At 48.1% G+C, this 15,804-nt stretch overlaps 2 protein-coding genes across 2 annotated transcripts in view; both read right to left on the reverse strand.

The window, feature by feature from the left end:
* LOC308590908 (uncharacterized protein F13E9.13, mitochondrial-like) overlaps positions 1 to 15,804 on the reverse strand; it is a 546,161-nt gene that overhangs the window by 419,433 nt on the left and 110,924 nt on the right. The gene's annotated exons all lie outside the window — the stretch shown is intronic.
* Positions 6,462 to 15,180, reverse strand: LOC308592413 (kelch-like protein 25). Its single transcript, XM_081203820.1, has 4 exons — positions 15,054 to 15,180; positions 13,564 to 13,642; positions 12,130 to 12,357; positions 6,462 to 8,063 (listed from the first exon to the last, which is right to left on the reverse strand). The coding sequence occupies exons 1-4, from the start codon at positions 15,130 to 15,132 to the stop codon at positions 6,545 to 6,547; spliced, it is 1,905 nt and encodes a 634-aa protein (XP_081059946.1). The 5' UTR covers positions 15,133 to 15,180; the 3' UTR covers positions 6,462 to 6,544.

Genomic DNA, 15,804 nt, shown 5'->3' on the forward strand with positions numbered 1-15,804 from the left:
TCCACCTTCATCAAACTCAAGGGTGTGAGTGGTAGCTCCTTGAGCTGTGAAATTCCCTCAACACACAAGTGTGTTGGACACCTTCACTATACAAGTTTCATCATATGCTGAAGGCATTATGTCTTTACCCTGACCTTTGGCATTTGAGATTTATAGTTTTAGGACTCACCCTATTATTGTGATCATCATTTGTTTTAAAATGTTTTAAATGCTGTAATTTATGTCGTTGCAGTAAAACCTTAGGGTGGAGGATGGCTAAATAATAACGATAATAATAATTCTCTCATACACATAGTAGCCACTGCATAAAAATTGAATAAATGCAACGCTAGGCTTCATGAGTAGGACCACAGTTTCCATCCAAGTGGTGGGAAGTAATAGTTCCGCTTTGTTCTTCACTGGTCAAACCTCATCTTCGGCATCATGTCCAGTTATAGGTCCTGCTCTTTTAAGAAGGATAGAGATAAACTGGAACATGTTCAGGTAGGGCAAGAAGGATGACCAGAGGTATGGAAAACAAGCTGTGGGAGAAGAGGTTGAAAGGACTGGGTTGATTTAGCCTAGATAAAAGAAGATGGAGAAGAGAGAGAACTATGAGGTCTATAAGAACATCAGAAGCACATGCTGGATCAGGCCAATGGCTCATCTAGTCCAGCATCATGTTCTCACTTGGACCAGCCAGATGCCTGTGGGAAACCAGCAAGCAGGATTCAAGCTTATGATCACTTTCCTGGGTTTTATGGCAACTGGTATTCAGGAACTATTGCTGCATCTGACTGTGGGGGCAGAGCATATCAATTGTGGCTAGTAGCCATTGATAGTCCTCTCCTCCACGAGTCTCCTAACAACCTTCAGCACGCTTAACAAACTACACTTACCAGAATCCTTTGGGGGGAATGCATGGCTGTTTAAAGCATACTACTGCTTTAAATGCATGGTATGGATGCGGGCTATGTCACATAAGCTCTTGTACCTGTGCAGAGACGGCATGTGCCTGTGTTTGTTGTGAACAAGCTGTCTCTCATCGCCACCCAAGTTTCAAATGGAAATCAGAAGTAAGGGCTATGTTTTACTGTCGGCTTCTTCCTCAGCCTATGATCTCTCTGTCTCTCTCTTTGAGCAACACATTGTTTCTTCCAACCACAGTGAAGTGAAAGAAAGCTGCTTTCTGTAGCTTGGCTGGGGTAAAATTATTTTGAGCCTCCCAGTGGCTTTGGAATCCCACAGTTCTCTCTTGCAAAGTTTAGGATGAATTAAAATTTTATCTTCCCTGAGGTTTTTTTTTATGCAGCTCTCATAAATCACACTTAATGGGGGGTATTAGCAGAGAGTTAACGGCAATTAAGCGATGAAATGTGTGTATTCTGGCTCGGAAATGTGGAGAAACACATTGATTTTTATGATCTCTTGAAATGCAGAGATGAAAGCTTCCTTCCTAATTATAGACAAAATAGATTCAAGCTGCCAAAGCAAAGACCACTTCCTCTCCTCCCTATCCTTTTGGATTCTTACATTCCTGATAGCAGAAGCTTGATGAAGGCAAAAGCTTTCAGTAAGCCTAAGGAATGGAACTGCCATGGATAAAGGCACTCTACCTCAGAATACCAAGTCATGCGGACACACAGATGATGGCCATAGTATCTGCATCCTGCTTGCAAGCTTTCCAATAGCATTTGGGCTCCCTTGTAAGTTGGTGGATTCTCCATCATTGGAGGTCTTTAAGCGAAGGTTGGATGTCATCTGTCAGGGGTCTCTTCTAGCCCAATAGCTGTATGATTCTGTGATTCATCCTTCAACAGGCTACCTTCCCACTGCTTGATAAGCCTGAGAGCAATGTGAGAGGAGCAGAGAGAAGGGATTTCTGCTGGAACAGAAGCAAGCAGCAGCAGCAGCCACTCTATCCATCTGCCTGCTAAAGTTTGGCTTGACTCCGTCATACTCAAAGCACCAGCAGGTTAATAACTGTCACTGGAACAGATGGTTTCTCAGTAGAAATGTGCACCTCTCCACCGCCCACGACATACGCACAGTTCTTCAGCTGTTTGCTAGAACTGCTGGCACAGCGTATCTTGGGTTTCCAAGGCAACACCTGTGTTTTTGGCACTTGGCACTGACATTATGCAGCTGATAAGAGGCACCGTCTTAAGAGCCTCAAGGCAGACTGCTGGGGTGGCAGGTGGCTGCTCTTCCACTCTGCCTCCCAACACACACACACACACAGCCTTAAATCCCAACAAATACTGCTGGTGGGATTATGGGGAAAGGATAAGAAGTAAAATGCAGCTTATACAGCAATGCAACTACAAGGCTGAGACACCACAGAATGCTGCATTTGAGCTGGGTCTTGGTTGGAATCCACATTTTCACACACACATTTGCAGTTGAAGTTCTTCTTGTTGTTCTCCTCCTTTATTGCATTTTTGTCCCACCTTTTCCTCCAAGGAGCTCAAAGTGGCATGCATGGTTCTTCCCCTTCTCATTTAATCCCCACAACAACCCTGTAAGGTTGATCAAGCCAAGAGGCAGTGACTGGTCCTAGGTCAACCAGTGAGCTTCATGGCTGACCTGGTCTCCCAGGTCCTAGTCACACATTATAACCCCTCCCATCAAGGTTGCTTATACAATATTTACGTCAAGCGTACAATTTCCTGGAAACTGCAGTTTGTTCAGGGTGCTGGGAACTGCAACTTCATGAGTGGTAAACCACAGTTACCAGAATTAGTTGGGGAAAACCATATGCTTTTAAAATGTATGTTGCATACACAACCAAAATATAAGACGGGAGACACCTGACTTGCCATTAATACATGTGAAAAGGTTCTATGAGTCTTAGTAAACCACAAGCTAAACAGGAATCACAGACTCCTAGAATTGTAGAGCTGGATGGGACCCCCAGGGCCATCTGGTCCAACCTCCTGCAGTGTAGGAATCTCAACATGTGGTCCCCCATCCAATCTGAAACCAGACCAGATCCTGCTTAGTAAACATGGTGGTGCAGCAGCAAAACAAAAGCTAATGCTGCATCGACAGAAGTGCAACGTCCAGATCAAGGGAAGTAATAGTACAACTCTTATTCTGGGTACCACAATTTAAGAAGGATATTGACAAGCTGGAACGTGTGGAGAGGAGGATGACCAAGATGATAATGCAGTTAGCAATTTATTCCCAGCGTCAATAAGCTACGCGGGCTAAATGCAATTAACTCAATTAACTCTAAATGCAATTTACTCTAAATTCTGCCAGGTACAATGCGAAACACTGCTTGCCTAATCACCAAGGGCGGGAGCTACACAGACGTATGTTTGTGGGGCTAAATATGTTTTGAATTATCCTGCCAGAAACCCCCGCCTCACTCAAAATGGCCGCCCTGGCTTCAGCACGTGGCCAAGATGGTGCTGGCAGACTGCCCACACTCTGCCCTTGACCAATATGGTGTCCCGCACAGCAGCACTCAGTAATTAATTCCCAGTGTTAATAAGCTACAATAGACCGCTACATAAAAACCGCTATAACTGTGTAAAAAGCTGCACTTGTGAGGCTAAATATGTGTAACAGTATCCTGCCAGTGACCCGCGCCTCACTCAAAATGGCCTCCCCGGCTTCAGCATGTGACCACAAACAAAATGGCGCTGACAATCTGCCCACACCCCGTGCCTTTTCCAAAATGGCCGCCCCCGCTTCACCCACGTGCACTACTAAGATGGTGCTGACGACCTGCCCTTACAGTGGCCCTTACCAGAAATGGCCGCTAAAACTTCAAGAATGATCACCCAAAGAGGCGGGGTGCTGCGGAATCCTTGGCAACCTGACACAACAATTCAGAAGAGTGAGGAGATGAGGGCTACTGGGAAGGGAAGGAGGACAGCGGGGCGCGCAGGGGCAGCATGGTAGATCAAAACAACACTCACAGCACGCCTGCCTTGGTAGTGAAAAGGAGACGGAAACACAGAAGAAGCAGCAGGGAGGGGGAAGTGGAGAAATCAGTGAGCCCCGTGCACGCCTACCGGCTCTTAAGAACAGCCACGGGGCTCTCACTCAGTGGCGCGTTGCCGATCGCAAGGAAGGAGGATGGGGCGCAGCGGAAAAGCGGTGGAAGCAGCACCCCCCAAGCGGCATAAAGCCCTGGCCGACTGGTGAGGGGAGTGGCCTGGGGAAAGCTTGTGTGGCTGGAGAAGGGTTGTGGTCTGGAGAGAGTCACAAGCGCCAGGCAAACGAGGAGGAAGAGGAGGAGGAGGAGGATTTGGATTTGCTATGCCGCTTTATCACTACCCGAAGGAGTCTCAAAGCGGCTAACATTCTCCTTTCCCTTCCTCCCCCACAACTTGAGAGCAGTACATGTGAAAAGGATCTAGGAGTCTTGGTTGACCACAAACTTGACATGAGCCAACAGTGTGACGCGGCAGCTAAAAAAGCCAATGCAATTCTGGGCTGCATCAATAGGAGTATAGCATCTAGATCAAGGGAAGTAATAGTGCCACTGTATTCTGCTCTGGTCAGACCACACCTGGAGTACTGTGTCCAGTTCTGGGCACCACAATTCAAGAAGGACACTGACAAACTGGAACGTGTCCAGAGGAGGGCAACCAAAATGGTCAAAGGCCTGGAAACGATGCCTTATGAGGAACGGCTAAGGGAGCTGGGCATGTTTAGCCTGGAGAAGAGGAGGTTAAGGGGTGATATGATAGCCATGTTCAAATATATAAAAGGATGTCACATAGAGGAGGGAGAAAGGTTGTTTTCTGCTGCTCCAGAGAAGCGGACACGGAGCAATGGATCCAAACTACAAGAAAGAAGATTCCACCTAAACATTAGGAAGAACTTCCTGACAGTAAGAGCTGTTCGACAGTGGAATTTGCTGCCAAGGAGTGTGGTGGAGTCTCCTTCTTTGGAGGTCTTTAAGCAGAGGCTTGACAACCATATGTCAGGAGTGCTCTGATGGTGTTTCCTGCTTGGCAGGGGGTTGGACTCGATGGCCCTTGTGGTCTCTTCCAACTCTATGATTCTATGATTCTATGATTCTATGATTCTAACAAACAGTCTGTGAGGTGAGTGGGGCTGAGAGACTTCAGAGAAGTGTGACTGGCCCAAGGTCACCCAGCAGCTGCATGTGGAGGAGCGGAGACACGAACCCGGTTCCCCAGATTATGAGACTACCGCTCTTAGCCACTACACCACACTGGCTCTAGAAGCCTAGAGGGGTACACATGGCCTCTTAGTAGGGTTGCCACCCATCCTGTATAATACCAGATTGTCCCTTGTAAAATTCTATGCTAGGTATTGATTCAATACAGGACAGTTTGTCCTGTATTTCCCCTATTTCTGCGTGCACACATTCTCTCTCCCTCCCTGCCTGCCTCTTGTTTCTTTCCTTTCCTTTTTTTCTCCTCACCCCCTCTCCTTATCCCACCTCCAAGGAGGAGCAAACGAGGGCAAGGCTTTCATGTTGTCCCTTCCAGTCCCCTACACCTTCGGCATGGGTTAAGGTGCCTATCCAAAGAGCTGCAGCCTGGGAGTGTCGGGCCGCATCCCTCCAGTGGTGCAGCATGGGGGTGGGCATAGGGGCAGTTGCCCCGGGTGCAAAATTGTTACAGGCGCAAAATTTCAACACTTGGTGCTACCTCGATACAGCTGCATGCATCCATCACTGGGCTCCTTGCTTCTCCATGTAAACCAGGAAATGACCTCTCCAGACAACGGAATGACTCTTCTTATTTCTGTGGCTGCAATCTCCTGGATAACGCAGGTGCTGTTAAGCAGTTGAATACACATGCATACTCCACCCAGTTCCATCCCTTCCATTCCCCCCTTTAAGTAGCCCTGGGCTCTGGCAACCCATGCTACACCACTGCGTTCCTCAGAGAGAAACAGGTTCCGAGATTCTAGAAACAAGCGGTTTTGTGTCAGTGTAGCTCAGAAGCCCCAGTTATTAACATAGTTATCTACAGGATATTTGAGAGAGCAGGGTGAGGGAGAAGTAGCTCCCCATAAGGCTTGCCCTCCACTCCCAATGTTTTTCTTTCCAGAAGCATAACATGTGGAACAAAGCCTGTTTCCTCATTAGGATATGCCTGACTATTTATTTATTTTTGTCCTGGCCTGAACGTACAGTACTGGATGTGTTTGAAAGCTCTGGGTAGCAAAGCAGAGACAGGTTTGCAAATTCATGAGCATGTGTGTCTGCGTGTGACAAATTCCAGAGTGGCATCAGGGTTGGCTGCAATAGAATGCAACTGATTGCTTTAAAGTCATTTCAGCACCAGGGGGCAGGGACAATTGCCACCCCACCCAGCCCACAACCAGCCCGCTATCCTATCCTGTATTTTGCCTGAGCAAAGGTGGCAACCCTACCCCTGGGTTTGAGGTTCCCCGGCCCTCTCTTACACCACTTAGATGGAAAATCATACAAATTACAAATAAAAAACTGAACACAAGTAAGTGGGTAATGACTGGTCCTTCTGTTCTACACCTCTCGGGAGTTAAGTGCCTTCACGTTTCTCAGGCAGATCATTGCTGCAGGAACCACTTTGCAAGCTGTCTGTGAGCCTCACATCCACTGAGGGTTCACTATGGCTGTCAGTGCAACCGACGTCTTTCGGAAAAGCTCTAGGATGGGCTTTTTGGGGACCTTCATGGTGGTGCAGCCAAAGCCGCTGAGTCCCCAGCTGGTGAATGGCAGCCTCTCCTGGCACTGGACCCACTTAGGGGCTCCGAGTTCCCAGTAGTAAACAGTGTTATAATATTCCTCTTTGTTCTTTCCTTCCAGGTTGTTATACATGTTGGTGTTCTCCCCACCCAGCACGTAAATGCGGTGCTTCCATCGCACCACACCGGCCCCCGCCAGCTTTATGGGCAGCCTGGGGATAGTGACTCTCCTGTCCAATTGGCCATCTTCCCCCAGAAAGAAGCACTTCCGGGTGCAGCGCAGGTTCCCTCTTTCCGACCAGTGCTGGTTATGCCTCGTCCGGCTCCGGACGTAGCCCCCGATCACATAGATCCCGTTGTTCATGGCCACAGCGCCAGACCAGTAGCACTCGTTGTCCAGGTACACTTGACTCCACGTGTCAAAGCTTACTTCGTAGATCAGGACCTTCCGGGAAGCGTACCCTGAGCCGACGGTGTTTGTGACGCCGCCGACCAGATAGAGCTTGTTCCTGAGTGCCGCCGAGGCAAAGTGGCTGAGCGCAAAAGGCATCCTTTTAATCGGGGCCCAGAACTTTCTCTCCAAGTCGAAGCACTCTGCTGTGTCGAGGTAGCCCTTGTACTTGCACCAGCCACCTATGGCGAACAGCTGCTGGTTGCAGGCGAGGAAGCCATGGGAGGCCCTGGCCACAGACATGGAAGGGAGCTGAGTCCAGCGACGCCTTAAGGGGCTGTACTCGTGCATCGTGTCCGAATAAGAGCCATCCGTGTGAACCCCTCCGGTGACGTACAGCTTGTCCCCGACGGCCACACAGCGGGCGCAATACAGGCATTTCAACAGGGGCATTTTTTCCCACGTTTCAGCCTGCGGGTCGAAGCAGCCGACCTGGAAGTCCTTGGTCTTCAGTCCTGGGCCTTCCATGTTGAAGAGGTCCACGCAGATGATGCAGGTGGAGTACATCCCTCTTCGCAGGCCTCCGCTGTGCTGCAGCCTCTCCTGGCGGTTGAAGCGCTTCCACCGCAGGCGGACGTCCCTGTGGCACATCAGCTCGGACTGGACCACCCTCAGCTCCTCCTGGGTCAAGAGCGGGAGGCGCACATGCGTCAGGAGCTGCCCCAGGAACGGCAGGTGGCTGTCGCTCTCACTCTCGCTCTCGCTCTCGCTCTCGCTCTTGGCCATCACCCAGCGCCACACGGCCCGGTAGACGGTGAGTTCAGAAGAGACCACCAGACTGTCCAAGGAGAGTATGCTAATGAGGGTACTGGGGTTCAAGTCGGGGAAGGTCTTGTCCTCGATGGAGAGGCGCTTGAAGTGCAGGTTGACCAGGGTCTTGGCTTTTTGGAGGAGCTCAGGGTCGCTGTGTGCGAAGCCCAGTTGGTAGAGCGAAAGGCAGTTCTCTGGGGAGATGTGTTCCAAGAGGTATCTGGGGCGGACAGATGGGAAGGTAAAAAGTTAAAGGATCCCTGGATGGTTAAGTCCAGTCAAAGGTGACTATGGGGTTCATCTCACTTTCAAGCTGAGAGAGCCAGCATTTATCCACAGACAGCCTTCCGGGTCATGTGACCAGCATGACTAAACCGCTTCTGGCACAACGGGACACCATGACAGAAACCAGAGCATATGGAAACGCCATTTACCTTCCTGCCACAGTGGTACCTATTTATCTACTTGCACTGGTATGCTTTCAAACTGGTAGGTTGACAGGAGCTGGGACAGAGCAATGGGAGCTCACTCCGTCGTGGAGATTCAAACCACCAACCTTCTGATCGGCAAGCCCAAGAGGCTCAGTGGTTTAGACCACAGCTAAAAAAGGACACACTGCTGCTGAAGATGAGCTAGACAAGATGCATATGGCCACATCTGCACAATATTATTTAAAGCAGCATCGGGAGAATTTAAACAGTTTCTCCAAAAAGAACCTAGGAAGTGCAGTTTGTTAAAGGTGCTGAGAGTTGTTAGAAGACCCAACTGATGGAATATGCTGAATTAGCAAATCTAACTAGTAAAATTAGAGATCAAGATGAGACTGTTTCTCAGCAGGATTGGAAAATGTTTGTAGATGACTTTAAAAAAAAATCATTGTAGCAGCAGCTACAATGATTTTTTTTTAAAGTCATCTAAAAAAAATCATTGTAAACATGTTGAAACACAAGCAGGTTTAGAGTAAGAACAGCAGTAAAATATATATCTGAGAATACTGTGGAGGAGGTAATATATAGAATAATTATAATATACAGCAATATTAGAAAAATTGGGGAAACCATGGAGGGCTGGAAGGGAATTCAAATACTAATTGAATGTTAATTTGAAAAAGTTGTACACTTTATTTTTGTTTTGTTTTTTTGAAAAATCTATAAATAAAATTTATTTAAAAACTGAGAGAGTTGTTAAGAGAGCATTATTCCCCTCCCAGAGCAATAATTCCTAGAGTTTCCTGGGAATAGGGGTTGACTATGAAACCACTCTGTGCCTGTAATCAGAATATAATAGCAAAATCCAAGTGTTCAGGCTGAATAATATGAATGCAACTCTTTGGCACACTACATCTTATCTGGAATTGTGCATGAGCCCTGCAGATGGCACTCCTGACTCATGGGGGAGAAATTACTTTGGTTCACGCTTTAAAGTCAATCTACCTAATCTACACTTCTTGAATCTAAAGGCAATGTGAAAACATAGCCATTTTTCAACAATTGTGTGAAGCAGTTCTCCAGTCAAAAGGGGAGCATCTACATTATTGCTTGCAAAAGAAAAGGAAAAAAATGCTTACAGAATTGCGTACCAAAATGCATATACCTAGGAGAAAGGCACTCAAAAAAGGTCTGCCAATTTTCCCGCAAGCTTATAAAAAGAAATTTTGATACGGAAATGGGGCAAACTGATGGTTGGAAAATCAAGAAACTGAGAAAAATGTACCCTATTGCTTAAGCATTTGGTGGAAGTGCACTTGATTTGAGAAGGGAATGTCTTTGTATCCTAATATTCCACTTCCCCAGAATCTGCAATAGCTTGAACATACAGGCAACAACCAATTTACCGTATTTTGCGCCCCATAAGACGCTCCGGCCCATAAGACGCACCTAGTTTTTTGGGGGGGAAATAAAGAAAAAAAAATTTATTTCCCCCCCCCCCAGGTGCGGGGCTGGAAGAACCAGGTCGGGGAACAGTGGGAAGGCACGCTCTGCCTCCCCGCTGTCCCCCGAGCTTGTGGGGCTGGCGATGGGGAGAAGTGCACCAGTCCCGGGAGGGCAGGCAGCTCTGTGCCGCCATCCCGAGCGGGGCGGGACTTAGCGCCCCGCTCGGGATGGCGGCGTAGACCTGCCTGCAGTCCCGGGAGGGCAGGCAGCTCTACGCCGCCATCCCGAGCGGGGCGGGACTTAGCGCCCCACTCGGGGTGGCGGCGTAGACCTGCCTGCAGTCCCGCGACGGCAGGCAGCTCTGTGCCGCCATCCCGAGCGGGGCGGGACTTAGCGCCCCGCTCGGGGTGGCGGCGTAGACCTGCCTGCAGTCCCGCGACGGCAGGCAGCTCTGTGCCGCCATCCCGAGCGGGGCGGGACTTAGCGCCCCGCTCGGGATGGCGGCGCAGAGCTGCGCTGGTCCCAGGACCTCAGGCAGCTCTGTGCCGCCATCCCGAGCGGGGCGGGACTTAGCGCCCCGCTCGGGATGGCGGCGCAGAGCTGCGCTGGTCCCAGGACCGCAGGCAGCTCTGCGCGGCCCCCGGGAGCGGGGTCGGAGCTTCTCCCCCGGCTCCCGGTGGCCGCGCAGAGCTGCGCTGGTCCCGGGATTGCAGGCAGCTCTGCGCAACCCTCGGAGCCGGTCTCCCGAGGGTTGCGCAGAGCTTCCTGAAGCCTAGAGAGCGAGAGGGGTCGGTACGCACCGACCCCCCTCGCTCTCCAGGCTTCAGCGAAAGCCTGCATTCGCCCCATAAGACGCAGGCACATTTCCCCTTCATTTTTGGAGGGGAAAAAGTGCGTCTTATGGGGCGAAAAATACGGTATGTGAGTCCAATTGACGCACGGCCATGCAAGTGTGTATTGCGGCAACCCGGAAGCAGCCAGAAAAGAGGGTGGAACAGGAGGCAGAAGGAGGTGGGGCAGGGGCATAACAGGGAGGAGTGGGCTTATGCATGCTCCACCATCACACGCAATGACCGGGAATGCAACTACCACGCAAATCAGGGGTTGTCTGTAGTTACACAAGAGGCAGAAAGGCCTTATTACAAAGGGGTCCTCCTTTCACATCAATTGCAGGCAGAGAAGATGGAGATACACTTTCCGTGCAATCTGCTCCTGTTTACTGTTCTGATCGGCTTGTACTACTGACCAACCTGTGCCGTTAACTTGGCCGATTCATAAAGATGTCATGTCACTGGCTTAGGTAAAGGTAAAGGGACCCCAGACCATTAGGTCCAGTTGCAGACGACTCTGGGGTTGCGGCACTCATCTCGCTTTACTGGCCGAGGGAGCCGACGTACAGTCATGTGGCCAGCATGACTAAGCCACTTCTAGTGAACCAGAGCAGTGCACGGAAACACCGTTTACCTTCCTGCTGGAATGGTATCTATTTATCTACTTGCACTTGATGTGCTTTCGAACTGCTAGGTTGGCAGGAGCAGGGACCGAGCAACGGGAGCTCACCCCGTCGCGGGGATTTGAACCACTGACCTTCTGATCAGCAAGCCCTAGGTTCTGTGGTTTAACCCACAGCGCCACCCGCATCCTGCCACCCGCCACTGGCTTAGCTGACATGTAATGGACAACATGGCAATAATTGTACGGCAAATGTGATGTGCCTTGTCTAATTAATTGGGTGATTGTGAGGTGGCATGAAAGCTGAAAAGACCCTGTGTTCATTACAGTTCCCATCCCTTTATGGAACCGTCCTTTATTGCAGTAGAATCAATGAAGATGGGTATCATTTTGCTTGAACATTGGTTGCCTTTTTACTTAATAAATTCCCTACCTGAGAACAAACGGAGTGAGTTGCACAGGTCACTCCCTGGACAAGCGATACAAAACAAGATGGGCATTTCCCACTAAGGGGCCATTGCCCAGGGCTGGAGGATTTGTTTTGCAAGTGAAAGATCCCAGATTCAATCCCCAGCATCTTCAGGTAGGTCTGGGAGAGACTGCTGCCTGAAACCCAGGAGAGCAATCACTGCCACCCACTGTTCACAGTACAAAGCTAGACAGTCACTGATTTGACTCACTGTAAAGCTGCTTCCTGATTAAGCTGGCCCTTTGTTCACAAATGGGAGGACTAGAATCTTGCTTCATATTTAGGGATGGACCATAGCTCAGAGCATCAAGTCCAAGGTTTGATCCCAGCATCTCCAGATAAGTTCAGAAGAAACCTCACTCTGAAAACGCTCGAGAGCTGCTGCCAGCCAGTGGAGACAATACTGAGTTAGATGGAACAATGGTCTAACTTGGTATAAGGCAGTAAAGAGGATTCCAATGTTCAAAGATGCAGCATTATTTAGGGATTACCTGGAGCAACTCTCGAGCAGTGGAAGGATTTGAAGCCTGCTGGCTGCTACAAACAGGTCTTGGGCCATCTCTGGCATGATCGTAATCTCCTCCGTGTAGAAATAGTTCAGCACGGCTTGGACAATGGAGGGCTCCATGTCTTGCAGCAGAACCTCTCCATCCTTTGACTCCCGGAAGGAGTTGGAGAACATGGCTCGGAAGTAGGGGTTGACGGCAGCAAGGAGCATCCTAAACGACAGGAAGGGAGGGATGTGTCAACATTTGGAGGTCAGGGTATCAATCTCTAATTCAGCATTCCTTAGCTACCTTGAACCATGTGGAATCTCTGTCAGCAGACTTGGGCTACCTCACTGCTCAGCCCTAACTCCAAACCATTTATGAGTGAGTTTAAAAGCATTGACTCACAGTGTAGGCAACCCTGATCTAGATAGACCAAAGGTCTGACTTAGCATAAGGCAGTTTCTAATGTTCCTGTGTCTACCAGCTCCCATATTTTGTTTCTAATTATAGCAGCCTCTTGTAGCCTGAAAAAAAAAAAGAATGATGACCCCACTTCTGACCATTGTTTGATTCTATAGGAGTTCCCCTAAACTGGGGATGGGGAGGCCTAAGAACCTCCAGATGTTGGTGGACTACAGGTCCCATAATTTATTTTGTTTGATGTTTCATAAAACGTATATGCCCACTTGGTTGTAGGAAAAACCTCATAGTGATTATGGCTGATGGGAACAGGAGCCCAGCACCCAAACCACCCAATACCTCATGAGTACATGGATGCTGTTTCAACCATGGTAGAGAGTGACCCAATGACCCAATGCGAGTAGATCTAGGAAGCTTAGCACAAGAATTTCCAGGATTATGCTGGAAAGAGCTATATAGCAAAGAATGTCAACAGGGCATTCTGTGTGAGTTGCCCTAAACCAGGGATGTCAAGTCCCAAGGACCTTCCGATGTTGCTACAACTACAACTCCTATCATGCCTGACCATGAGGCATGCTGGCTAGACTGAATTGATTTGGAGTCCAAGTAAGCATGCATGTGGTGGTACAATGGTACCTCGGTTTACGAACTTAATCCGTTCCTGAAGTCCGTTCTTAAACCAAATCTGTTCTTAAACCGAGGCGCGCTTTCCCTAATGAGGCCTCCCGCCACCAGTACCCTTCCATCATTTGGCTTCCATACCGAGGTGAAGTTCACAAACCAGAACACCACTTCCGGTTTTGTAGAGTTCATAAACCAAATAGTTCGTAAACAGGCCTGTTCGTAAACCGAGGTACCACTGTAATTACAAGGAAGAGGAGCAGGTGGTGATGAGATCCAGTCACATGCAGAGGGAACCACATGGAGAGTGTCTTGCCCAGGGGCCCTTCTAAACCCAGAGCAGGCCCTTTGCCTGCATGACAAATAGTAACCCCAAAATGTATAAATAAATACCTGTGACAGGGGAACCGTTCGCCTTTGGCCACGATGGTTGTGTCGCAGAGGAGCTGTTCCTGGCGAAGGTGATTCAGCCCTATAGGAAGAGAGGGAATGTGTGCGATGAGACAGAGCAGACAGCCATCAGAAGTGAAGCCTTATTAGTGGTGCGACCAGTGGGGGCTGCCCAACTTTTGCAAATAATTTCTCCCAAACAGAATGCATTTTTTGGTATGTTATTAACAGTGCTTCCTTCCTGGGGGAAAGCAAAGGCACGCATATCCCTAAACATTTTGTATGTAGTATCTTCATACTTTTGTCCATTTACTGTATTTATTTTTCCCAATTTGAACTATAAAATGGTGGTTTTCTTGAGTCAAAATGAGAGTACCCCCAAACATTTTTTTTAGGGGGGAAAAGCACTGGTTATTAATACTTATGCATGATTTGCTATGCACACTTTGCTATAATATACATATATTAAATGCTTTCCCCCCCTTTTGCTGGCAGAAAAATCCCAACATTTGGAGAAGTGCAAACATGAAAGGACAGCTGTTCCTTGCTTTACATACTGTTTCAGGAAGCTGCAAATGTGGTTGCTTCACATTAACACGTGCACCAAGCTGATTTTCTTCTTACCTCTGCATTAAGTAATGTGGTCCAAAAATGGAATGGATGTTACCGTCCCATTAAAAAGTTTCCACAATGTTTTTAATTAAAGAAAAATCATTATTGACATTTATGCAGGACTGGAAACTTCTTATGGACTTTTTTGCGTGAAAGAGAAAATGAACTTGTAATATCTGCATTTGAAGATTGAAAAAAATACCAGTTTATAGAAGATAGAATGGTCGGGTGTTAATGTGTGAATACTATATGTAGCTGCAGGACAAAGAACTGAAGGTCTTTTTATTTTTCTCTATTCTCCCTATTCTTTTCCCTTCCAACGTTTTTTCTTTCTACCTTTATTTCTCCCTCCCCCACACTTTTTAAAATATTCTTCCCACCTCTGTTCTCTTTTAGATGAAATATTTCAGTGTATTATAAAAGTATACTATGCAATGGATATGAATTTTTGTATATCTTCAGACAAGTATCAATAAAAATATTTTGAGAAAAGAAAATGAAGAAAATGAAAGTACCCATTGCTATGGGCTGCATTCCTTAAAACACAACTACAGTGGTACCTCAGGTTACAGATGCTTCAGGTTACAGACCCAGAAATAGTACCTCAGATTAAGAACTTTGCTTCAGGATGAGAACAGAAATCGTGCCGTGGCGCCGCAGCAGCAGCGGGAGGCTCCATTAGCTAAAGTGGTACCTTGGGTTGAGAACAGTTTCAGGTTAAGAACGGAGCTCCAGAACGAATTAAGTTCTTAACCCAAGGTACCACTGTACTAGGAAATAAACCCCACTGAACACAACAAGGCTTGCTTCTGAGTGAACATGAAATAGATGGTAAAAAAATCTTGCCCAGCCATGGTGGGCTCAGATATCGGGGGACCTACCCTCTCGTATGTACTGATTCAAAGGCTTGTCCTCCTCTCCAATGGTATCATCATCTCTGTCCCAAGGTGAATTCATCATTGCACTCCTACTTGCTCCCAGATAGCAAAGCTGTATTGCAAGCCATTCCTGCTGGTGGGGGGGAGGGAAGACACAGAATAAAGATGAGAAGAGGTCATTGGCAAGAAATCTGAATCGGAGACTCCCAGTCAAGTGCAAGATGTAGGCAAAGACGCAAGTTTATCAGAAAAAGGCCATTGATGACTACTGGTCATGGTGACTACTCTCTGCTTCCATGGTTGAATGCAGTAATGCCTCTGAATGTCAGTTGCTGGAAACGATAGGAACAGGGAGCACTGCTGTGCTCAGGTTTCCCATGGTGATTTGGTTCACCTCGGTTAAGAACAGGATGCCATTGGCTTGATCCGGTGAGCTCTTCTAAAGTTCCTCAGAATATTAGAAGATCCCTGCAAAGACTCATCTAGCATTTTGCTTCACACATTGATCAGCCCCAATCTATTGACATGAGTCCCCTGTTTTAATTCGTGTGTGTTGTGTTAGTTTTGTTACATATTTTAGTTATGGGTTGCATGTCCCCCAGTCTCCAAGGAGAAAGGTGCTCCAAGGGTGCCAGAGGTCTGTTTTCAGGTTTTGGTTTCCTTGGAATGAAAGTCCATGAAGACTGTGGATTCTTTAGAGCATGGGTAGGCAAACTAAGGTCCAGGGGCTGGATCTGGCCCGATCGCCTTCTAA

Source organism: Podarcis bocagei, assembly GCF_964188305.1.
Source record: "Podarcis bocagei genome assembly, chromosome: 7".
In the NCBI taxonomy this organism is placed as follows: domain Eukaryota; kingdom Metazoa; phylum Chordata; class Lepidosauria; order Squamata; family Lacertidae; genus Podarcis; species Podarcis bocagei.